General features: G+C 40.6%; 1 protein-coding gene and 1 pseudogene across 1 annotated transcript; one reads left to right on the forward strand and one right to left on the reverse strand.

Moving 5' to 3' along the window:
- Window positions 1–3212: 3212 nt before the first annotated feature.
- Window positions 3213–3313, forward strand: LOC128052948 (uncharacterized; annotated as a pseudogene).
- Window positions 3314–17697: 14384 nt separating this feature from the next.
- LOC128052875 (protein FAM240B-like) lies at window positions 17698–26257 on the reverse strand. Its single transcript, XM_052645437.1, has 2 exons — window positions 26115–26257; window positions 17698–17791 (listed from the first exon to the last, which is right to left on the reverse strand). Exons 1-2 carry the CDS (start codon window positions 26255–26257, stop codon window positions 17698–17700), a joined length of 237 nt encoding a protein of 78 aa, XP_052501397.1.
- Window positions 26258–26497: the final 240 nt, after the last annotated feature.

Genomic DNA, 26497 nt, shown 5'->3' on the forward strand with positions numbered 1-26497 from the left:
CCCATTGTGGAACACGGGCTCTAGGGTGTGGGGTTTCAGTAGTTGTAGCACATGTGTTCCTTAGTTGTGGCTCTTGGGCTCTAGAGCAAAGGCTCAGTAGTTGTGGCACACAGGCTTAGTTGCCACAAGGCATGTGAGATCTTCCCCAATCAGGGATTGAACCTGTGTCTCCTGCATTGGCAGGTGGATTCTTTCTCACTAAGCATCAGGGAAGACCTCCAGTTAGATTTTTGACAGTTGATGCTAAAAAAATGAGCTGTGACCAAGGGGAGAGGAGGTAAGGGCCATAGGGAGCTGTGGGGAACATGTGGCAGAGGTGACAAAAGGCAGATTTATAGATATGAAGAAAGGAAAACCTAACTGGGAGATGGGAAATGCCAGACTGAGGGACATTTTTGGTCACTGGAAACTTTGGCTCAGTGGGGCCAAGTATGAACATGGGTGGTGGTGGCAAGGCAACAAGTGTCCGAAGGTTTTGGTCCATGACCTCATGACAGGCGCCTCTCTCCCTTTCAACACCTCCTCAGCCAAAAGCCAACAGGGTTATCTAAGCATGCTCTGATCCTGCAGTAGGAGAATTATGCATTTTGTTCTCACTTTGATCCAAGAGATTAGTGTGTTTTTCACCATGTTCTCAATGAAGAGGGTGGGAACAGGCAAGATTTAGAGGAAAACCAGCAGACCCAGCCTATCCGAGGCTGTGCTTGGAGGCAGACAGCATTAAGTGAAACTTTGCAGAATGCCAGGACAGGAAACAGCTTCAAGCCTGGACACAGTGGAACGAGAGCCTGGGGATAACTCATGGACCCAGAATTTTTAGGGTTTTGTGTGTTAACAAGCAGTCTTGATCATCATGTGATAGATACTTCTAGACTTTTGATCAGCCAGTGAATCAAACACACTTATTGAATAACCACAAAGTATGCAATTAAAGTGGTAAGTTAAGTGTTTGAGCACATTGTTGTTGTTCAGTCACTAAGTCATGACTGACTCTTTGCAACCCCATGGACTGTAGCATGTCAGGCTTCTCTGTCCTTCACTATCTCTCAGAGTTTGCCCAAACTCATGTCCACTGAGTCAGTGATGTCATCCAATCATCTCATCCTCTGTCAATCCTTTCTCCTCTTGCCCTCAAACTTTCTGAGCATCACGGTCTTTTCCAATGAATCGGCTCCTCATTAAAGGGCCTTATAAGCACAGGCCACATTTCTTTCTACTTTCTATGAATTCATCTATGGTGCAAAGTGGCCAGAGGAATTTATTTATACCATTTCTAGGATGCTGTTGGCACTGACCTTTCCTTTGAAAAAAGTGTGGTAGTTATTGACATATTGAGCAAAGTAGAGTTAATAAAGCAAGGGTTTAGTCATCAAAACTACATGCTAAATCTGACCTGGCTACAGGCTGAGGGATGTTGGACTAGTTGCTTGACCTCTGAATGTTTTCCTCTCATCTTTAAACTGAAGATGCCGTTGTTGATGTTGCTCCCTAAGAGCTCCTGATGTTATGAACAACCCATAAAGTGTGAAGGGTCATGTTCATGTCAGCTGTTCTTTCTATAATTCAGGGCTGTCATCCTTGGTCTCATGAAATCTCAAATCTATCCCAGTCTGGCCCATTGCAGGGCTTCTTGAAGTCAGGAATGACAAGTTCTCCATGAACTTGATGGGTGCAGACATACCTCAGGTTCCAGGGAGAGCCATGTGCAGACCCCACTATCAGCCCCAATGAGTGGTGGGGACTTCTCTGCTGATGTGGTGGGGCAGCATCATGATGGGTATCTTTCAGGCTTTGGCAAAATAAGCTATAGTTTACATTAGTTTTTGTAAATTACAAACTCCTTCAGAGGTCTTAGTGTAGATTCAATAAGTGTGAAATCTTGATGAATAGAATCAAAGGAAAACCTACTGTTTAAAGAATATCATATGATATCGCCTATATGTGGACTCTTAAAAGAAATAGTATAAATGAACTTATTTACAATATCAGTTCAGTTCAGTTCAGTCAGTCGTGTCTGACTGTTTGCGACCCCATGAATCCCAGCACGCCAGGCCTCCCTGTCCATCACCAACTCCCGGAGTTCACTCAGACTCAGGTCCATCGAGTCAGTGATGCCATCCAACCATCTCATCCTCTGTCGTCCCCTTCTCCTCCTGCCCCCAATCCCTCCCAGCATCAGAGTCTTTTCCAATGAGTCAACTCTTCTCAGGAGGTGGCCAAAGTACTGGAGTTTCAGTTTTAGCATCATTCCTTCCAAAGAAATCCCAGGGCTGATCTCCTTCAGAATGGACTGGTTGGATCTCCTTGCAGTCCAAGGGACTCTCAAGAGTCTTCTCCAACACCACAGTTCAAAATCATCAATTCTTCAGCGCTCAGCCTTCTTCACAGTCCAACTCTCACATCCATACGTGACCACAGGAAAAACCATAGCCTTGACTAGACGGACCTTAGTTGGCAAAGTAATGTACACACTATTATACATAAAATAGATAACTAATAAGGACCTTCAATATAGCACAGGGAACTCTACTCAATACTCCATAATGACTTATATGGAAAAAAAAATCTAAAAGAATGGATATATGTATATGTATAACTGATTCACTGTGCTGTACAACAGAAATGAACAGAACATTGTAAGCCAACTCTACTCCAATAAAAATTTAAAAAAGATAAGGATCTCATAGAAAAATGAATACAATTATAAAACAGAAAAATAAATATAAGTATTCAATTAATATAAAAATAAAGGCTATCAGGTATTTTCCTCTTTTATAAAAGATGAAGTCTGAATTAATAAGTCTTCTCTTTGAAAAAAGGGGAAAAAAAACACCCTTCATCAATGATTTTAGTTTTTCAAAAGTCAAGTTCCTTCTCTGGAATGGAGTTCAAGGCAATGTAGAACAACAGAGTTTTCTATAATGTCAAAGATGGTCTTCACTGAAGGTAGAATTGCATTTCTTTGTTTATTCATTTAACTAGGATACACTGAGCTTCCATTGTGTACCTAGCATTCCTTTAGACAATGAGAACTGCCTTTAAGAAGTTCATATTTAATGAGAGAGAACAGACATCAATGGAACAAGCATAAAACTCACACTGGGTGCTGGGCAGTCAAGGGGATGTATGACTTGTGATGGACTTGGTCTTGGAAGGCTTCCCTGAATAAACGCAGGAGGAGTCAAAAGAACTTTACAGTCAAAAGGGAGAAAGTGCTCACTTCAGCAGCACAGAGACTAAAATTGGAACAATACAATTAGCATGGCCTCTGTTAAAGGATGATATACAAATTTGTGAAGTGTTCTATATGTTTGCATAATAATGTGAAAGTGTTAAATGCTAATAAAGTATATACTTAAATTGGTTAAAATGGTAAATTTTGTGTTAGGTATATTTTGCCACAGTATAAAAGGGGGTATGGTGTTGGGATGGTTCCATTGCAGACAGAGTGGACAGCAGGTACCAATGTCTTGTGGGAACAGAGAGCATGGATGAGAGGAAAGCCAGCAGGGCTGGTTTGTCAAGACTTGGAGGATGTTTTATGGCCTGAGATGAGGCCAGGGTCACAGGCAGAGAAAAGGCCATAGAAAATCTAGATATTGATATTTGTCCTGAGATCAGTGGGATACTGTTGTTGAGCCTTCATCAGGACAGCAACAGAAATATGTTTTTAAAAATTGCCATGGACTAGGATGGAAAGTGGGTAGAGTGGCAATGGATGTGGCTGGCCAGTTGGGAAGTGTCAGGGTTCTTCAGAAGAGAGATGGAAGTTGCTTGAATTAGGGTGTAGAGGCTGAGGTGGAGAGAAATGGATATTAATAAATCTGAGAAAAGTCAGAGGGCCAGTGACTGAACTTGTTGAAAGGTTGCTATGTGGGGTGAGGGAAGAAACCAATCAAGAAAGATCTCCATGTTTCTGGATGGATGGTGGTGCCAGTGCCTAGGGCAGGAACCTCAGATAGAAGGAGTTTGGAGGGGTGATCATAACTCTTGTTTTGGACTTGAGTTTCTGAGTCTCAGAAGTTTGTGGCTGCCAGTGCAGGGGATCCTACACGTGGGGCATTGGTGGAGGGTCAGCTGAGGCTCACATTGATTTCTGGGAGGGTTTCTAGTGATACTATCTGGTTCACAGCATGACTTGTTTTCTGAGGCATGTTTCTCATGGGACATGTGAGAACCCATGACCACTCCCAAGAGAGAAAACAGATATAACACCCAGTCTGCTCCACTTGGCAGCTGACAAAAATAACTTTTTCTTCTTCTGAAAGGCTGCTCTGTGAGAGAATCTTGACTAAACCATACATGGTGTGGGTGGTAGATAAAATAGGATTAGGTGTATATAACTAGGAAAGCATCCATGTCTTCAACTCTAGTCTTTTAGACCCATGGATTACCAGTCTTCAGAGTGCTTCTGAAGCATCAAGCATAAAAGGCAGATGCTATGTGCTAATTCACTGAAGCTAAGTGTCGTGTTCAGTCACAGTCCTTGAGTCTGTGAACAGCTGCCTTTTCATTTAATGATTTTGGAAAATTAAAAACCTACACATTTGAGATCCACCCAAGACAGTGGTAGTATCATATTTTTGAGCTTCTCTGTAATGCTTACTACCATCCCAGTCCCATCTGAGGAAACCTCATTCTTTATTCATGCCCCACCAGTGAAAGACAAGTAAAGGCTTCAAGTGAACAATAAAATGTCAAGAAAACACCATTTTAAAAGGTTCTGGCTTGTATAGAAGGTGATGGAATCGCAGTTGAGCTATTTCAAATCCTGAAGGATGATGCTGTGAAAGTGCTGCACTCAATATGCCAGCAAATTTGGAAAGCTCAGCAGTGGCCACAGGACTGGAAAAGGTCAGTTTTCATTCCAATCCCAAAGAAAGGCCATGCCAAAGAATGCTCAAACTACTGCACAATTGCACTCATCTCACAAGCTAGTAAAGTAATGCTCAAAATTCTCCAAGCCAGGCTTCAGCAATACGTGAACCGTGAACTTCCAGATGTTCAAGTTGGATTTAGAAAAGGCAGAGGAACCAGAGATCAAATTGCCAACATCCGCTGGATCATCGAAAAAGCAAGAGAGTTCCAGAAAAACATCTATTTCTGCTTTACTGACTATGCCAAAGCCTTTGACTGTGTGGATCACAATAAACTGTGGACAATTCTGAAAGAGATGGGAATACCAGACCACCTAACCTGCCTCTTGAGAAACCTATGTGCAGGTCAGGAAGCAACAGTTAGAACTGGACATGGAACAACAGACTGGTTCCCAATAGGAAAAGGAGTACTTCAAGGCTGTATATTGTCACCCTGCTTATTTAACTTCTACGCAGAGTACATCATGAGAAACGCTGGGCTGGAAGAAGCACAAGCTGGAATCAACATTGCCAGGAGAAATATCAATAACCTCAGATATGCAGATGATACCACCCTTATGGCAGAAAGTGAAGAGGAACTAAAATCCTCTTGATGAAAGTGAAAGAGGAGAGTGAAAAAGTTGGCTTAAAGTTCAACATTCAGAAAACTAAGATCATGGCATCTGGTCGCAACACTTCATGGGAAATAGATGGGGAAACAGTGGAAACAGTGTCAGACTTTATTTTGGGAGGCTCCAAAATCACTGCAGATGGTGATTGCAGCCATGAAATTAAAAGACGCTTACTCCTTGGAAGGAAAGTTATGACCAACCTAGATAGCATATTCAAAAGCAGAGACATTACTTTGCCAACAAAGGTCCGTCTAGTCAAGGCTATGGTTTTTCCAGTAGTCATGTATGGATATGAGAGTTGGACTGTGAAGAAAGCTGAGCACTGAAGAATTGATGCTTTTGAACTGTGGTGTTGGAGAAGACTCTTGAGAGTCCCTTGGACTGCAAGGAGATCCAACCAGTCCATTCTGAAGATTAGTCCTGGGTGTTTTTGGACGGAATGATGCTAAAGCTGAAACTCCAGTACTTTGGCCACCTCCTGAGAAGAGTTGACTCATTGGAAAAGACTCTGATGCTGGGAGGGATTGGGGGCAGGAGGAGAAGGGGATGACAGAGGATGAGATGGTTGGATGGCATCACTGACTCAATGGACATGAGTTTGAGTGAACTCCAGGAGTTGGTGATGGACAGGGAGGCCTGGCGTGCTGTGGTTCATGGGGTCGCAAAGAGTCGGACACAACTGAGTAACTGAACTGAACTGAACTGAACTGAGCTTGTATAAAGGCCAAATTCTGGGGTAAGTTCAAAAATTTATGGCCTTGGAATTGTTTAGTCATAGTCAATTTCAAAGTGGATACAAGTATGAGGTAAACCTGCAGGTTTGATGGTAAGTATATATTGAGGGAAACTTGTTAATCTTCAAAGGTCAACCTAAATGACCTTTGAAGTAGCCTCAAGAAAATACAGTACAAATGTGAATGAGGCTACAAGTAAACAAATATTACAAGTATATCTAAGGAAAGCATTCCATCATGAAAATAGAAGGATAATAGTATACCTGGAGTGAAAGAAAAAGGGTCAAAAAATGAGAATGTAGGGCAGTTTGTCACTGTTCTGATTCCATAGTCACCAGGCACCATTCTCTTGTTAATTGGCCCTGAATGTTAACTTTGGTCTGCAAGTGGAAGAAGGCACCAAAAAGTTTGTACAATGATTTGAATCACCTAATAAAAACATTCTAATTGCATATTCAAAAATTCTAGTCGCAAAATACTATAGTGTTATTCAAATTTATATCACTTATTTGATAAGTTAGGTTGGTGCTAGTCTGTTTCATAGCCTCCAAGCTGCTTTGGTCCCCCTCAGGAACACACAGTCTGTGGGGTAGTCAGATGCTTTAGACTTGCCAGTAAACAGTGTGCGTATGGGCAGGGGAGGGTGGGGGGCGGGAGTGTGCACAGTCATGTTGGACTCTTTGTGACCCCATGGACTGTAACCCGCCAGGCCCTTCTGTCTGTGGGATTTCCCAGGCAAGCATACTGGAGTGGGTTGCCATTCCCTGCTCAAAGGGATCTTCCTGACCAGGGATCCGACCCATGTCTCCTGTATCTCCTATATTGGTGGGTGGATTCTTTACCACTGAGCCATCTGGAAAGCCCCTCCCAGTAAACGGTATTTTGGTTTAAACAGAACATTTTGGATTTGATCATATGGTCTATTTAAAGTTCCATTGCATATCAGGACTGGTGTCTATGGCTTTTAGACAAAAGTTCAGTCTTTGGGATGTCACCATCCTGTTTTTCCCCTTGGTGTCCCAGAGTATGAAGCTTGTTCCTTATTATAAAGAGTTTGCCTGATCTTTGTCCCTGGGAAGGAGACTAAATCCTAGGAATTTCCTGAGTTATAAGAGTATCTTTGTTATTCATGAGCCTCTGGGATCACACCAGAGTTTCTTCTAACAAAATAACTCAGAATAGAGATTGGTCACCAGAAAGATGAACCATGTAATTAGAGAATTGAGATTTTGAGCCAGTATGATCTCCTGGGAGGAGAGAGAAGCTGGAGATTAGGTTCAGTCACATGGCCAATGACTCCACCAATCATGGCTGCACAATAAAATCCCAATAAAATCTCTGGACATTGAAGCTTGGTTAAGCTTTCCTGGCTGGGGAACACATCAATGTCTGAGGAAGGTGATGCACCCTGATTCCATGGGGAAGGGCATGGAAACTTTGTGTTCATAAGTTTCAGATGTCACCCTATGTATCTCTTCTTTTGTCTCATCTTATTTGAATTCTTTTTAATAAAATTGTATTTATAAGGATAGTGCTCTCTTAAGTTCTGTGAGTCATTTAAGTGAATTGTTGACACTAACCAGAGTTATGGGGGCCTCTTGGACTTGTAACTATTTTGTCAGAAGAATAAGTGGCTGGGAATCCCTGAACTTGTGGCTGGCATCTCAAAGAGGGATGGTCTTGTTGGGGACCTGTGAAGTCTGATGCTAACTCTAGGAGTTTGCATCAGAATTGAATTGCATTGCCAAGCACAAAGGTTGTACTCATGGCAGCAGAAGAGATATATCTGCTCTGTCCTGGTGTCCTTGGGATTCCTGCTGGGGCACATCCCCCAGGTAACTTTGCAGACCTGTGATTAGTTTCCATATCTGCCAACACCAAAATCTATACACTTAACCTCTTGACTCTACTAACAACTTGGTTTTTGAGTCTTGGTCACAGTCTTAGCAAGCAACACTTGAAAGCTAGACTTGTAAGTTTCTGTTCTCTCTGTTATTCACTCTCCCAACCACTATTCCATCCAAGAGAGTTGCCCATTAATAGCTGACTGCTAATTATTAAATATTTATTTAAAAATACTGTGAATTTAATAACAGGAAGAGTCTTGGAAGAAAAGTATCATCAGGTCACACTTGGTAAAAAGTTCAGTTCAGTTCAGTTCATTTGCTCAGTCATGTCTGACTCTTTGCGACCCCATGAACTGCAGCATGCCAGGCCCTCCTGCCCATCACCAACTCCCAGAGTTTACCCAAACTCATGTCCATTGAGTCGGTGATGCCATCCAACCATCTCATCCTCTGTCGTCCCCTTCTCCTCCTGCCCTCAATATTTCCCAGCATCAGGGTCTTTTCCAATGAGTCAGCTCTTCGCATCAGGTGGCCAAAGTACTGGAGTTTCAGCTTCAGCATCAGTCTTTCCAGTGAACACCCAGGACTGATCTCCTTTAGGATGGACTGGTTGGATCTCCTTGCAGTCCAAGGGACTGTCAAGAGTCTTCTCCAACACCACAGTTCAAAAGCATCAATTCTTTTGTGCTGAGCTTTCTTTAAAAAGTTAGCCCCAGTTAAACACTGTTGGTTTTTTTTGTTTTTTTTTTTTTTTACTTTATTTTACTTTACAATACTGTATTGGTTTTGCCATACATTGACATGAATCCACCACTGGTGTACATGCGTTCCCAAACATGAACCCTCCTCCCACCTCCCTCCCCATAACATCTCTCTGGGTCATCCCCTTTTAACCAAGTTTTAACACCCAAATGTTATTACTTGTCCTTGTCCTCCCACTCATAAGACCTGACAAGGAAAAGATAAAGCATCATAATTCAAGTGGTATCTTCTGGGACTCCTTCATGTCCACTTATAGGGTCCCCGCCCTGTGCTGTCTTTGGGGGCACTTAGTTTACTGCGTGTGCTTTAGTTGGCAGGTAGACAAAACAAGAATGATGTCAGATTTGTGTTGTTTCACCCTATGTTCAATATGTGTCAGACTAGGACAACATCAGAGAAGGCAATGGCACCCCACTCCAGCACTCTTGCCTGGAAAATACCATGGATGGAGGAGCCTGGTGGGCTGCAGTCCATGGGGTTGCTAAGAGTCAGACACGACTGAGTGACTTCACTTTCACTTTTCACTTTCATGCATTGGAGAAGGAAATGGCAACCCACTCCAGTGTTCTTGCCTGGAGAATCCCAGGGATGGGGGAGCCTCATGGGCTGCCGTCTGTGGGGTCGCACAGAGTCAGACACGACTGAAACAACTTAGCGGCAGCAACAGCAGGACAGCATAAAATAGAGAACTAGAAAAAGAATACCAAGGAAATATCAACCAAGGAAAACTGGGGTAGCAATATTAATACTAGAATAAGTCTAAAGTCTGTGATTTCTTTATTGTACATTTCCAACCCACTGAGCAGCTGCATTATTCAATCTTCTGTACTCATCTAGAGGATGAATTCTTGCATTCTATTTTTCAACTAGTCTTATAAGAGAGCTTAAGATTCTCCTTGGTTGTGATCTGGACACCCTCTTAGTGCAAGGTCGACAAGAAAAGTTCAACTTTGACCTAACCTTAAGGCATCACCATTGATTCTGAGGTCTTGCACCAAGACTAATTCCTCTGAGACCTGGCTCTGTTTTCAGTTATGTTTATGACCAAATCTTCAGAGTCAGACTTGTGTTTTAAACTAAGTTCTGGAAGGAGGAGGGGCACTTGTTGGTTGACCAGGAAACAGAGATAGATCAACATGAATTTTCCTCCACTGATAGTACAGAGATCCAGGCAGTGAAATGGGGCTCCACTCAGCTGGACCCTCCTGGAGACACCAGGTGCTGGTAAGGAAATGGATACTGCAGAAAAGTGCTAAGTATTTGGTCTTAAAAAGTTCAGCCTACTCTGCATCCCTCTCTTGTTTAAGCTAGAGAAAGAGGTGAAAAAGAGTAATTACAGAGGGACAAATAGTCAAGGGAACAGGAAGGAAAGGAAAGAATCAGTGTTTAAAATGCTGATCTTTGGAGGAAGTTTGATCAGTATCCAGGACTGGACTTTCCCTGCTTTTGCAGCTCACTCACCTTCCTGTGCTGTGGGAGCTTCTGAGGAAAAGCTCTGTGAGGGAACTTTCCTCAGTATACTGTGAACTTTTATCTTAACCATGGGTATAAGCTACTATTTTAATTTTTAATACAGTTGACATTTGAATAATGTGGGGGATATGGTCCAGATTCCCTGCAGTTGAAAATCCACTTATAACTTTACAGTTGGCCCTCCATATCTGTGGTTATGCGTGTAGGGATTCAACCAACTGCAGGTCATATAGTGCTACAATACACATTTATTGAAAAAAATCTGAGTATAAGTGGGTCTGTACAGTTCAAACCTGTGTTGTTCAAGAATCAGCTGTACACTGAAATAAATGTACCCCTACCAACACCTATTTAGTGCTCTGAAGTGACCAGGACTTTTCATAGACATGGATCAGATCAGAATAAGAAGGATTTTCTGTCCTGGTTTTACACTGGGGAAGGGTCCCAAACCTCCACTGTTCCAACATCATAGACACTGTTCCAACATATCTGTGTACTATTTGTCTTGTTATTTGTTTAATATTTTTTTAAAAAATATGCTCACTTTCTTTTACTTAAATATATATAAACATTTATAAATCTCATCCTTTTTTTTTTTTTTTACCAATATATACAAATACTTATGGGCTTCCCATGTGGCTCAGTGGTAAAAAAAAAAAAAAAAAAAAAAAAATCTAACACAGAAGATGCAGGAGATGTACCAGCACCATGTATTTTTTTAAAAAGAAAAAACTATCCTTTCTATCAGGTGGCTCAGTGGTAAAGAACCCTCCTGCCAGTGCAGGAGGTGGGTTCGTTCCCTGGGTTGGGAAGATCCCCTTGAGTAGGAAATGACAACTGACTTCAGCATTCTTGAATAGAAAATTCCATGGACAGAAGAACCTGGCAGGTTACAGTCCATGGGGTCACAAAGAGCCAGACATGACTGAATGACTGAACTGAGTGTCTGAGCAGGTATACATGCACACAAATACTGATACACATCTATTAAGCATTTTTAAAAGCCTTTTACCATCATTTGTCTGACTATCACATAGCAGGAGATACTGGTTGTGAGAAAAGACTGAAAAGACTCAGTACCAGTTGGGATCAGGTAAAGGAGTCCTCTTTCATGCAGGGCTTCTCAGGAGTGGTACCACCTCCCTGAGGATGGATGGACTTTTAATGAGACAGCCTGTATTTATTGCACTGGAGTGACACCCTGGGCATCAAGGAAGTATCTGAAGACAAGAGAATGTTCCTTGTGGGAGGAACTATAACATATTTTGGTATCAACCCCAAATAAACAATGTTTAAACTATTGGCTTCATTCTTTTCCTATCACATCAGTGTACCCTGTTCTGTCATAGTCTTTGTCTGGGGAAGGCTTTGCTTCTCATCTGCACTTCAGCTGTGCTTCAGTGCTCATGGCGTTTTGTGGGGAGATGGCCCAGTGTTACAAACAATCCTTTGATTTATCCAAAGGTCACTGGGCTCATCTTATCTGAATGTGTAAGACAGTAAATCTTTTTTATTGTCCACTCCCCACTCCATTCCCATCTACTGTGTCTCCGGTAGAAAAGCCTATAAGTTCTATGTTGTCTACTGGCTGGACATGTATTTTAGCTAGTCTGCACCAAAAAAGTCAGTCTGAGGGCTTAAGCACTGATCTGGATGTTGACAGCTCTTCACAATCTTACCACTTAATTGCTTTGTGAAAAGAGATAACTTCTGCTTTCATTTCTTCTGTCACTGATACTGGATTGTTTGTCCAAAGACAAAAAGACCTTTTATAGCTACTTATTAATCATAAATGAAGCTGTGGTTTAAATTCAGTAAAGCCTTTTTGAGTGGTGTTCATCTCTAATCTGGTACAATTCAAGATTTTACCATTCTCAGTTTATGTTTCCATATAACACATCACAGGACACAAGGTAATTAAAGGAAATGTGCTAATTAATTTTGAAATAAAAAGCTGTATGTTTAAAGGTGTTTGTTTTAAGTCAAAGCATAAGGCAAATTAGTCATGTTTTGGTCTCTATAGTTCATCACTTAAGACCACATTCTTATTTGTACTTTCACTCACCTTGAATGAAGTGGAGATCTTATAAAGGGTACATTTTCCAAATTAAGTTATCTGGATAAACATAGTTTTAATAAAGACAATCCCTAGCATCTGTAGAGTGCATTTTCCACACCACTGCCAGGATTGTTTTATCAGTCACTAAGACAAGTTCTTAGCAAGTTACTGCCCTGCTCAAAAACCTTTGATGAGTCTCCATTGCCATTGGAGACTCATCAACTTTGGAGACTCATCAGCTCCTTAGCCAGCATTTTAAGGGCCTCCTCATTTAACCCCAATGCATCTCTCCAGCTAAAATCTCAGCTCATTCCTTAGGAATGCTGTTCCCCATTTGAAGGCCTGATCTCGACCTCTCTGTGAGACCTCCATGCCTCTTTCAAGCTGGATCCTTATGCCTTTCTTATGGCCTTACCATGCTAACTCAGTTTCCATCCCTCTTTCCTGAAATAAAATTGACAAATTATATATATTTAAGATATACAACATAATGATTTGACACATGTATATTTTGTGAAATGATTACCACAGCCAAGCTAATTAACATTTCCATCATCTCACTTTGTTACCTTATTTTGTATGTGTATGTATGCTGAGAACACTTAAAGTCTACTCTTTTAGCAAATTTCAAATACACAATACACTGTTATTAACCACAGTGGTTGCCAGGGGCTGGAGCCTGGAGGAAATGGAAAGATGGTACGTTTCAGTTGTTCAGGATGACTAAGTTTTAGAGATCTAGTGTACACCTTGGTGACTGATTCAGTTTTCTTTGTCTTTCTCCATTCACTCCTGTTGCCTCGGGAGAAGCCATTCCCAAGTCTGGCTAAGCATCAGAATCTCCTGTGTAGCTCAAATGAAAATGCAATAATTCCTGAGCGCCATACTAGACCAACAGAATTAGAATCTCTGGGGGTGGGGTCCAGGGATCTATAAATTTTAATAAAAGTTTTCTAGATGATTCTGACTGAGGCAGAAGGTAGATGCATCCCCCAGTGTGAGCAATTAGAGTTCATTCCCTGTGGACAGGAACTCCAAAATATCAACAGCAAGACAAATCTAGAGAGGAGGCTGGGCCTGCCAGTAAGAGATAAGAGACCATGTATTTCTCATTCTCAAAGTCAGGGAGCTCTTCTGACTAGAAAACTCCTTAGAAGTAAAAAGGGGAGTGATGCCAAGCTACCCATAGTCCTCTTCCCTGGAATCCATCCTGGCTGAGAGATGTGAGTGCACACATAGAAGAATCCTGAGATATATCAAATGCAGACTCAGAAGCAGTCTGCAGAATGACTGGCCAAAGGAAACCTGGAAGAAATGACTCATATAAATGACAAACTATCACAAGGGCATGTCTCTCTCTGAGTTTACCTATGTGTCTATCTACATGTACTGAACTCTTTTTTTCTCTTCCTGATGAGGAATAGTGTACATCATGAGAAATGCTAGGCTGGATGAAGCGCAAGCTGGAATCAAGATTTCTGGGAGAAATATCAATAACCTCAGATATGCAGATGACACCACCCTTATGGCAGAAAGCGAAGAAGAACTAAAGAGCCTCTTGATGAAACTGAAAGAGGAGAGTGAAAAAGTTGGCTTAAAACTCAACATTCAGAAAACTAAAATCATGGCATCCGGTCCCATCACTTCATGGCAAATTGATGGGGAAACAGTGGAAACAGTGGCTGACTTTATTTTTCTGGGCTCCAAAATCACTGCAGATGGTGATTGCAGCCTTGAAATTCAAAGACGCTTACTCCTTGGAAGGAAAGTTATGACCAACCTAGATAGTATATTGAAAAGCAGAGACATTACTTTGCCAACAAAGGTCCTTCTAGTCAGCTCAGTTCAGTTCAGTCATTCAGTTGTGTCAGACTCTTTGCGACTCCATGAACCACAGCATGCCAGGCCTCCCTGTCCATTACCAATTCCCAGAGTCCACCCAAACCTATGTCCATAGAGTCAATGATGCCATCCAACCATCTCATCCTCTGTCATCCCCTTCTCCTCCTGCTCTCAGTCTTTCCCAGAATCAGGGTCTTTTCCAATGAGTCAAGGCTATGGTTTTTCCAGTGGTCATGTATGGATGTGAGAGTTGGACTACAAAGAAAGCTGAGCATCAAAGAATTGATGCTTTTGAACTGTGGTGTTGGAGAAGACTCTTGAGAGTCCCTTGGACTGCAAGGAGATTCAACGAGTCCATCCTAAAGGAGATCAGTCATGAGTGATGATTGGTAGGACTGATGTTGAAGCTGAAACTCCAATACTTTGGCCACCTGATGTGGAGTTGACTCATTGGAAAAGACCCTGATGCTGGGAAAGATTGAGGGCAGAAGGAGAAGGGGACGACAGAGGATGAGATGGTTGGATGGCATCACCGACTCAATGGACATGGGTTTGAGTGGACTCCGGGAGTTGGTGATGGACAGGGAGGCCTGGCGTGCTGCAGTTCATGGTGTTGCAAAGAGTCAGACATGACTGAGCAATTGAACTGAACTGAATTGATGAGGAAATTAAACCAATAAACAAATGGAAAGAAATCCTCAACCACTAACGGTCAAAGAAGCAACATGATGTCACTCAACACTCATCAGATTAGAAAAAAAAATTTAAAAACAGCTTTGATACATAGTACCAGTCGCAATTTAGAAGGAGGGTACTCATAGACTGCTGGTTCACAGGGGAGTTTCACCAGCCTTTTTGGGAAGTGTTCTAGTAACATTTTAAAAGTAGAAACTGCAATAATGTTTTCTTTAATTTCCCATTTCTCAAAATCAACTTACTTTCCAGTTCAAAACCACTAGAATAAAGGGCCTGTATTTATTGCTGTATTGTTCAAATGGCAAAAACCTGGATGTAGCATGACTGTTCCATCTCTAAAGGAACTGTTGACTTTATTATGGTGCATCTGCATCATAATATGATCCCATTAAAAATATGTACTGGACCTCAAAGCATTTGTATCAGGAACAGTTGAGTAAGGAAATCAAGATGCAAAATTCTGATATCATCTTATTTTGTAAATTGTTTCCACACAATATATTCACACTAAGTCCTATAGATATAGAGTGTGTGTGAGTGTGTGTTTGTTGTGTATGTGAGTGTGTGTGTGTGTGTGTGTGTGTGTGTGTACATGGCTATGTGAATACAGGAAAAACTACAGGAAGACTCATATTGGGTAATTAATATGGGTAAAGGGGTACAAGTGTTGCTGATGGTAGAGAGTGCAGAAAAAACGGAGGGAGCAAGCCAAGACAGTAAAAACAAGGTTAATAAAAGATTAATAAAAACTGTAATAAAATCATATCAGCATGTATATTTATGCACTTCTATAAAATTATATACACATATACATGTATACACAAAATGTGAAAAAATTAAAAATGCCAATCTAATCTGTTCATTTCACTACCTGTCAAGGGCTTCCTCATTCCCTGTGGATCAATACAGAATCTTTAGCTTGGGCTCCGGAGGTCCCTGTTCACATCTCCACCCTACTATGAAACAGTTGCCCTCTTCATTCTGTGTCACAGACACGTGTTTCCTGGTTGATCATTTCCAAGGACCCTCTCCTCCTCTACCCTGCAGTCCTGCTGCTCGTCTTTGGTTCTTCTTTCATGCTGTTTCTTTTCTTCTGCATGACTCTTACTCATTTTTATAGGCCTCAGCTTAAACATCAGTGTCTCAAGGGGCTTTCTCTGACCCTCCGATGTGGTTAGGTATTCTGATATTTCTTCCCATGGTTCTCTGTCCTTACTAAATTTCCATTTTATTATTAGCCTCTTTCCCCAAACTTTGCTCAAATTTTCCCAGCTGTAATTTACTACTTATTAGTTGTATCTGGGCTTCCCTGATAGCTCAGTTGGTAAAGAATCCGCCTTCAAGGTAGGAGATCCTGGGTTGGGAAGATCCACTGGAAAAGGGATAGGCTACCCATTCCAGTATTCTTGGGCTTCCCTTGTGGCTCAGCTGGTAAAGAATCCACCTGCAATGCAGGAGACCTGGGTTCGATCCCTTGGTTGGGAAGATCACCTTGGGAAGATCACCTTGAGAAGTTAAAGGCAGTCCACTTCAGTATTCTGGCCTAGAGAATTCCATGGACTGAATAGTCCATGGGGCCACAAAGAGTCAGACACAACTGAGCGACTTTCACTTCACCTAGTTGTATCTGAATTGGATAAGAGCCTATAGCAAGGATTTGAGCATTGTACTCTGTATCTCATAACTGAGGGATTGTGGAATCACCTCTCTAGCCCTCTTGCCACACTGTGACCCCCTCAGCCATAAGGATCTCTTTTAGTTTTACAGTGGAAGAAGTTTATGCCACCACATAGCATCTGTGAGTGCTGTGATACTCTCCCCAACACTGTGCGTATCATTGTCTGGGTCCCTCTGGCCATTTGGGCTCTTTGGCTGGCTGGGGCTTCTCACTCTGCTCCTGTCCACAGTGAGGCATCCCTGGGTAGAGGAGTGGAGGAGCCCTAGTTCCTGTGACTGACAGAATCCCTCCTGATCTGTGACCGTGACCATGATCATGTCTGGGCCCAAGAGGAGGCTTCAGTGAACATGACTTTAAATCCCAAAATGTGTCTAAAGGCAGCTGGAGCTGACACTTGCTAGAGCGTCAGAGAACTAACCATGACAGGCATGAGGGAATAACACAGAGCACACACCATTGAGGACACAACAACCAAGTTTATTAACATTCTCTTGCTTTCACTGCATGCTTCTAATTAAAAGTTTATAAAAATTTGTATGAGGAGAAAATAATTTAGTTCAGTTCATTTCCAAACCATAATGTTAAAAATTATTCTTTTTATAAGAATTCTTTCTTTCTTTCTTTAGCTTTCTTTCTGTTAGCAGTAGCATTTCTGTCTTCATTTTAAAAAAAAGGGGGGGGGTGGGGACAGGGAATAAGATTGCATGACTCTGTTTTTCCAGAATACTTAGAGAAGCCAGGTTCCCAAACAGGAATTGCCCCTGGTAAGCCTAAATAAAATATTCAGATTTCAAAATGAGAAGAAAATGTGGAAATAAATTACATTATGTGGATCTTTGAAACTTGGAAGTGCTAATTCCAAGAGATTTTTATATTAGGTACCCCAAGCTTCGTATCCCATTGGCGGTCATCCTGTCCTCTGTGACAGGGAGGATTGAGATGGATAAAGAGTCCCATTAGCACTAGGGGAGGTTTCACATGTAAATCCCTTCACAAATGGGAGAGCAAATAAAGAGCGTCCTGCTTAGTAAGTCAACATAACTTGGGTGTTAGTTTTTTCTCCTAGAAAAGTGCCCTTGGTGGTTTGTTATCTTTGAAGTGGATGAGGCAGGAAGCTCTCAGCCCACAGTGTTTGCCTGCTTTTCCTTCCCATCAGGATTGTCCAACATCCTCAGCCTTTTCTCCAGCCTCTGCTTCCATTCTTCTCTGAGCCTGAGGAAAAGAAACAATATTCATGGTTATTGCATTTGTTTCTGCATCTGCTGGTGGAGTGAAGTTTATTTTCTTCTGAAGAATATTTTTAAGAGAAACAAATGGCTTTTACAAATTAATGAAGAAAATAATTAATAAGAATAATGAACAGTCTATGAATGTGTAGTTTTCTCCAAAATTTACTCCTTCCGAAATCCATATGTGGATTCAGTGTAGTAAAAATCAAAATACCAGCAGGACTTTTCTGTAGGTATCAACAAGCTGATGCTAAATTTTATATGGAAAGGCAAAAGAAATTGATTAGCAAAACAACTTTAAAGTAGAAGAAAGTTGGAGGATATAGACCATGTGACTTTGAGCCTTAATATAAAGCTACCATCATCAAGAGAGTGTAGCATCAGTGAAGGAACAAACAGGTCATAGAACAGAAGAGAGAGTACAGATATGAATACACACAAACACAGACAACTGATTTTTGATTAGGGACAAAGACAACTCAATGGAGGAAGGATGTATAAGTGCTAGTCACTCAGTCATATCCACCTCTTTGTGACCCCATGGACTGTAGCCCACCAGGCTCCTTTGTCCATGGGATTTTCCCAGCAAGAATACTGGAGTGGGTTGTCGTTTCCTCCTCCGAAGGATCTTCCCAACCCAGGGATCAAACTCACATCTCCTGCATTGGCAGGCAGGTTCTTTACCACTGAGCCACCTGGCACGAAGGATAGCTTTAAAAAAAAAAAATGGTACTGGAACATTATACATCCATATTTTTTTAAAAAAACATGGCCCTTGACCCACACTCACATTTTATACAAAATTAACTAAAAATGAATCCTAGTTAATTTTATACAAAATCAACTAAAAATGAATCACTTACTTGAAGGTAAGTAAGACTAAGGCTTCAATAAAACAGCCAAAAAATAATATCATCATGATCTTGGGATCAGGAAAAAAATCTTATATACAACACAAAAAAGCATGATTCTTAAAAGAAGAGAAAATTTGGGAGTTTATCAAAATTAAAACATTTACTCTTTGAAAGATACTGTGAAGAGAATAAAAGACAAGCCATTAACAGTATTTGCACACAACATGTCTGATAAGAGACTTGTTTCTAGAAAGTATATTTCAAACTCAATAATAAGAGAATAATATAATGGATAAAATATTTGAACAGTCATTTTTCTAAAGAAGTTATATGAGTGACAAACCCATAAGACATGCTCAACATAATTAGGATGAGTGGCAAATAAACAGATAAAAGATGCTCAATATAATTAGGAAAATACAAATTAAACCACGAGGAGGTATCACTCACTTGACAGAATGATCAAAATAAAAACAAAGCCAACTCTGTCACTCTCCACCTCTCCTGGCAAAATTAAAATTCAACCTTCACCCACCAAACCAAAAACACCTTCACAACAAAACTCAAACCAAGCATTAGTCAAGATGCTGAGTAACCAGAATTTTCTCACATTGTTATTAAAATGCAAAATGGTGCAGTCAGTTTGTAAAATAATTTCTTACACAGTTAACCATATGTTAACCGTATGACCCAGTAATCTCAATCCTAAGAGTTTACTCAAGAGAAATAGAAATTTATGTTCACACAGAAATCTGTACGTGAATGTTTATAGCACTTTATTTATAGTCACCAAAACCTGGAAATAACCTAAATGTACTTCAGTGGGGGAGTGGATCACCAAGTTATGATACATTCCTACCATAGCAATGTACTCATCAATGAGAAGGAATGGATACACACAACTGATACACACAAGAAGAAGAAATCACAAGTTCATTGTGCTAAATGAAAAGAATCAGACATGAAAGACTACATACTGTGTAATTCATTTATGACATTCTGGAAAAGGCAAAACTATTGTGATGCAGAACAGATCAGTGGTTACTATGGACTGGAAATTGGTACAGAGGTTGACCCAAAGCAGAAGCATAAGGGGATTTTTTTCAGAGTGATGGAATTATTCTATATCTTGACGGTGGTGATTATGTGATTCTGAGCATTTGCCAGACTCATACATCTGTCCACAAAAAGCAAAGAAATGCAGGCTTATAAGTCAATTAAGAAAAAGAAAGTCTATAATCTACCAGGCACAGACTATACATATACAAATATAGTTTCCTTAGAAAAAAATCCAGCTAGTTCCTATGCATATGAAAAGATCTCAACCAAACTTGTAATTAATTAATTACAAGATGCCATTTTCCCCTGTTAGATTAAAAGTGATTAAGAGTTTGACAACACACAGTATGAGGGACAGTAAAATTTGGCATTCCCACACTTGAGTGGAAGTTTAAACTAAAACAACCTCTTTGCAAGACAAGAGGGCAATAGTTACCAATATTTTAAACATTCATCCTTTAATATAACATCTTCATTTCTATGAACTTATCCCATAATATTATCCATGTATGAAAAAGATATGTATAAGTATTCTTATTGCAACATTGATTACAAAGTCCCCAAATGAAAAACAACCTAAACGTTCTTCAAGGTGATTGGTTAAATTGATTGTCACGTCATTATAGTAGAAGACATTAAAGAAGAACTGAAAATGTTAATATAGAACAACTTCCAAGATAGAGTAAGTTAAAAAAGGCAGTTGCAGAATAGTGAAGATTGTATAGGTCCCATTTTGTATAGAAATATAGCACACATATTTATTTGCTTATTAAAACTAAAGTTTTGGGGAGACATAGATGAGAAATTGTTGATGGCTATTTTCTCCGGAGAGCATGTCAAGGAGCCTAACTGAGAAGGACACTGGTTTTCCAAGGTATACACTTGGTTAGTTTCTTAAGTTGGATAAATGCTTTCATTCATTTACTAGGGCAACCATGAAAAAAATAACACAGACTGGTTGGCTTAAACAACAGACATTTATTGTCTCACGGTTTTAGAGGATGGGAGCTCGAGATGGAGGTTTGATTTCTCCCAAGGCCTCTTTCCTTTGCATGCAGGTGGCCTTCTTAATCCATCCTCACGTGGCCTTTTCTCTGTTTGTGCATTCTTGGTGTCCCTTTGTGTATCAAACCTCCTCTTCTTATCAGGACAACAGTTAGATTGGACTGGGACCTCCCATAAAAAGTCTCATTTTAACACTCATCTGTTTTAAAGGCCCTATCTCCAAATACGTCACGTTCTGAGGTAGGACTGGGGGTTAGGGCTTCCACATACAAATTTGCAGGGTGAGGCATGACTCATAACAGTGCTAAAGCAGTGCATGATTATTATGGATAAATTAGAATATATAATAAAGAAAACTTGGATTCAGCTTTACTTTTCAGTCTTGTAAATAACCCTAAAATGAATATGATAATATGTAATACTCTTTTTATATACTAGTCTACTTTCATTGCAGAGATTCCCAGAGGTGAATAATGAGAGGGTGTATATTTTTTAAAATTTATTTTTATTTTTGACTGCACTGGGTCTTCATTGCTGTGCTCCGGCTTTCTCTAGCTGTGTCTAGTAGGGGCTACTGTCTAGTACCAGTGCATGGGCCTCTCATCGCAGTGGTCTCTCTTGTTGCAGAGCATGGCCTCTAAGGCATGCAGGCTTCCATAGTTGTAGGGTGTGGGCTCAGTAGTTGTGGTATATGGGCTTTAGTTGCTCTCAGGCATGTGAAATCTTCCCAGACCAGGGATCGAACCCATGGTCCCCTGCATTGGCAGGGAGATTCTTAACCATTGGACCACCAGGGAAGTCTGAGGGTATAAATATTTTGAAAGCTCTAGGCATCTATTACCAAACTGTCTCTAGGAAACTTCTTACTTAAAAGTCTGCTCAATTACGGGCTCAAGAGAGAATGGAAAGAATTTGGAATGTTGGCCTGTTGTTGGTGGTAGTTGTTACTTAAGCGCATTAGCAACCAAGGGTGGAAAATTAAAATACTGAGAGAATTGAATACTGTAAAGACATTGGTTATCATCCTTATTCTGCTTCAGCTTTAAATAGAATGAATGACACAAAGATATAATTTTCCAGTTTGAAAGGGGAAATAAAACTTGTAACTGATGCTTTTCCATTAGTGGGCACGTACCTTACACATGGACTTCCCTGGTAACTCAGTTGGTAAAGAATCCACCTGCAATGCAAGAGACCCCAGTTCGATTCCTGGATCAGGAAGATCCCCTGGAAAGGCTTGCCATTTCCTTATCAAAGGGATCTCCCCAACCCAGGGGTTGAAACTGTGTCTCTGGTGTCTTCTGCATTGGCCAGCAGATTCTTTACCACTGTGCCACCTGCGAAGCCCCAGTATCATGTAGGTTCATCATTAATTAAAGGGGCTTTAACCTTTCCTTTGTGTGGTGAGCATGAAAATGTGATGCTCAGAGATCCAGCTGGCCAATTGCCAGTTTTTGTGAACAAACTTTTATCAGAATATAGCCCTGCCCATTTGTGGACATACTGTCTGTGACTACTTTCACACAATGGCAGAATTGAATAGTTGCAACACAAGAGCATATGACCCACAAAGCTGAAAATATTAAGCATTCATTGTTTGTCTGATTTCATCAAACCATAGCTGAATTGCAGTCACAGGTGGACTATAGACACAAAGTTTATCAAAAGCCAATAGAAAGATGCTATGAGAATCAGTTGGCTATATGAAATGTGTAATAAAAAGCATTGTACATTTTCTTATGATTTGTAAAGATTTGTGTTACACATCTTTATATCAGTAAAATTTATAATTAACTTATGTACGTATATGTATATATATATATATATATCAATTCAGTTCAGTTGCTCAGTCGTGTACAACTCTTTGCGACCCCATGGACTGCAGCACACCAGGCTTCCCTGTCTATCACCAACTCCCCAAGCTTACTCAAACTCATGTCCATTGAGTCAGTGATGCCATCCAACCATCTCATCCTCTGTCATCCCCTACTCTTGCCCTCTACTTCTTGGAGGACCCAAATGAATACATTTGGAATGATTAATTTATTATAGGAACAGAATTTAGGAATTTGGGGTTTATGACACATTTATTCACTTTTTATAGTAGCTATATCACTATATATTACCAGTTGGATGATAGACGCCACTATCCACCTAAATCCCCATTAAATCCTGTTTTATGAGTATTTATACTGTTAACTGCCCCTTTCTGGTCACCATCTTACATTACTGTGTTGCTTCTCTATCTTTGTGCTCTCAGTAATTTGGTGAATGGAAGTGTATATGGACCTTTCAGTCTATAGTAAGAAAGGTCAAAATGAAAAATATAACACTTAAAAATTGGTATACAGAGTCAGATACAGTAGAAGAGTAATAAAACAGACATTAAAGCTTGAAGAGAACTTTTTTCCCCTTAAGCCTAGAAATATTGACCTCACTTTTCAAATGGAGACCAGATAATACCTACTATTTATTGTTCGTGATTCATCTGATTTGTGGAGGAGTCGTAACTAATATCTAGGAATACAAATTCTGATTGATTAGTATGGGTTTTGACTAGAAAGCAGGATTTGGTGAGGGGGGTGGTGAATCTTAAACCAGAATCCTAAGAATCAGAGATCAGTTGGGCACATAATTAGTGTTTTTCTATCACGTGCTTGCTAGGCCCAAATAAATGTCAGTTTGGGTCCTCCAAGAAGCATAATTGAAGGAATTACCTATGGAAAATAAAGCAGGGGCTAAGGGGTGGGGTGGGGAAGGAGGAAATGATTGGATAGAAAGAACCCCAAACCACAGCATAGTTGACATAACTGATAAGCAGGAATCAAAATAGAGGAAGGTGAATGGTCTTGGGGTGAGGACTAATAAACCCTTCTCATCACACAAGTCAACCAGATTCAATGTATATTGACACTGTGAGTTCTGCTAAATTCTGAAGAAGAATTTTGAAGGTCATACTTATTGCATTAAAACATTATTTTTTTCATATAAGTACTATACAGTTACTCAAATATAGTTTCAGCCTGGTTATTAGACTTAGATGTTCATGTAGGTTATCATCTAAATTGAGATTCTTTGGAAAATAAAAGGGAGCATAATAGATGATGATAACAAAATGATATACATATACCTGGACTGTCCCAACACACAAGATCTGTCCATTATTCCCACAGTACGCTTGACTTCTCTCAGATTGCCTCAACAGGTATTTCAAATCCGTTTTCTACTTCTCCAGGGGACTGACACTGCTGTGTTGCTTCTTTCTAGCCAGACTCAGAGATAGTAAGAGGATGTCTAGTTCTGAGACCACCCACTTTGCCTTGTGATCTCATCTCCAGGACCTCTTCAACTCACATGTGTTCCCAGGGTAAATGGATTCTCCGCAGCTCTGGCTGCTTTCCTCTCCATCAGTGAACCCATAGGCGTGTGCTAATAAGCATGTCCATGGTAAAACACCTGTTTCCACTCTACTCACATTTGGCACAAGGTCTTGCTGGTTAGCTCAGCTGGGGAACAGAAGGCATTATTGGCTCTGGCACTGGTGAAATTTTTGACATTTTATTTTTTTAGATTTTTGTCTTCTACCGTTCATTTAAAACATTTCTTGATTGCACAGTGGCTTGAATTTGCCACTTTTTAAAATGGAGGGTAAAATTTGCAAAAAAGTGTTAGTGTTATGTGTGTGTTTGTCACTTACATATATGCATTTTGGAAGGTCATAACCCAGGAGGCTGAAATAGGAACCTAAGTGTTTATGCCATTCATTGGTCTGGTCAAGTGTATGCTGGAAGATAATTATTCTAGGACAAAGTTTCAAACTGTAAGGTTACATTAGCAATATATAAACATTCTGACATTTTGTTTTGATTTATCTGGGTACTGAGAGGCTATTTCCCCCTAGGAGCTGAAGAAGGGTTTTAAGAAGTTAATGTTGGTGCAACACAATACATGTGAATTATATGTGTTTTTAGCTCAGCATACTCAGAAACATGGAGGTACATGCCTCGTTGTCCCTCATAACACAGATGCCATTACACTTGTGAATGAGCATCTTAGCAAACAGACAGCTTGGCTGGGCTATTCCCATATCAGTGATGGAGAACCCAGACAGTCCCTGAAAAGTTGAGCTGATCTGTCTGCTCCAAGGCACTACACACGTGAGGGCAAGTGCTGGCCATTTTAGTCAGAGCAATGCTGACACATGTGACACCTCTTCTCACATAAATAAATGTCCCCCTCTCAGCAGACTCTTTTAGCTATAACAAGTTCAACTGCCAGTGAAGGGAAGACCACATTATCCTCCACACCCCAGATCTTAATATGTAGGATCTCAAAGGTGGGATCTTTCACACTTATACACATCTGTTGATCTAACTCTGAAATTCGATATAATCTTGTGTCCTGGGGATTGCAACAGAGGCAGGGTGAGGAAGAGACTTTTTTCAGTTCATTAAGATATGAATAACAGAAACTCAATTTTGTTTATACCAAAAAAAGCTTGTTCATATCTATATCATTTGTTCTCAATCAGGGACGACTCTGTCCTCCAGGGGACATTTGGCAATGTTGGGAGATAATTTTGGTTGTCACAATGAGGGAGGGGAATCCTACCAGCATCTAATGTTTTAAGGGATACTGCTAAACTTCTTACAAGGCACAGGACAGTCACTCCACTAACAAATAATTATAAGGCCCTAAATGTCAGTAGTGATAAAAGGATGAGAAATCCTGATATAGATGGTGGGATGAGTAGATTAATAAATCATGTCTGTAATTTTCTATATTTTATGATAGTTTGACATCTTAGAAAGCTTAATGGCCACAGAAAGGCTGCCCTTCCCAGGGCTAGCCCTTTCTTCTGCATGCCAACCAATCCTGAGTCTGTGGCCCCTACCACCTCCTTATCTCTCTAGCATACATAAAGCCATATTTCTTCTGCCCTATACCATCCCAGGGCCAGGATAAGCACCAGACAACTAGAGACCACCCATAAATCCCCAAACCCCTGGGCATTACTCAAACTAGCCAATCCTAAGCTGCTGACTCTGCCTTGACTTGTCTTTTCCTTGGAAATTCCAATAAAGGCTCTGGCTTAGACTTTCCCCTTGCTTTCATCTTCTGTCACCTGGCCAAAACCTGGTGCTTCCCCTGTGGCACTGGATGGCATGCAGCGATACTCTCTCTGAAAGCTGTGAATATAATAAACACCTTCCTTCTAAGCCTTGTTCTCCTTTTGATTTGTGGCTGCACTGACCTAACAATATCGCTTCCAACATTTGCATTATTAGAACAGTGGGTAATGAAAATAATTCAGCTTCTCCATCTTCATATCTGGTATATTTCTGGGGAAATCTCCCTTGAAAAACAGTGAAGAAACAATTCACATACTTTCTCAGGGCACTCCTTTCCTGACGATCTTCCTCCAGTTCCCGGTAACAGGTTTGTTTGCTAATTTCCTTCTCCCAGAAGCTTTTGAGCTCATGACAGGTTTCACAGCAGAAGACTTCTCGACGAATGTATTGATTGTTCATCCTCTAAAAAGAAAAAGAAAAACAAATCCAAGTACTTCAAATAAAGGCACTCTAATTTTGGAATGATGAAAGATGTTTGAATCCATACACTGCTATTTACAGATTTTGTGACCCCATGGATTATAGCCCTCCAGGCTCCTCTGCCCATGGAATTATCCAGGCAAGAATACTGGAGTGGGTAGCCATTCCCTTCTCCAGGGGATCTTCCCAACCCAGGGATAGAACTCAGGTCTCCTGCAT

Source organism: Budorcas taxicolor, chromosome 8 (genome assembly GCF_023091745.1).
Source record: "Budorcas taxicolor isolate Tak-1 chromosome 8, Takin1.1, whole genome shotgun sequence".
Taxonomy (NCBI): Eukaryota; Metazoa; Chordata; class Mammalia; order Artiodactyla; family Bovidae; genus Budorcas; species Budorcas taxicolor.

What these genes read in the sequence shown, in the direction of transcription:
- LOC128052875 (XM_052645437.1), bottom strand. Translation starts at nt 26,257, where the DNA reads ATGAACAATCAATACATTCGTCGAGAAGTCTTCTGCTGTGAAACCTGT. An exon ending in GAAAGGAGTGCCCTGAGAAA is followed by an intron (nt 17,792 to 26,114) that starts GTATGTGAATTG and finishes TCTTTTCCTCAG; the next exon opens with GCTCAGAGAAGAATGGAAGC.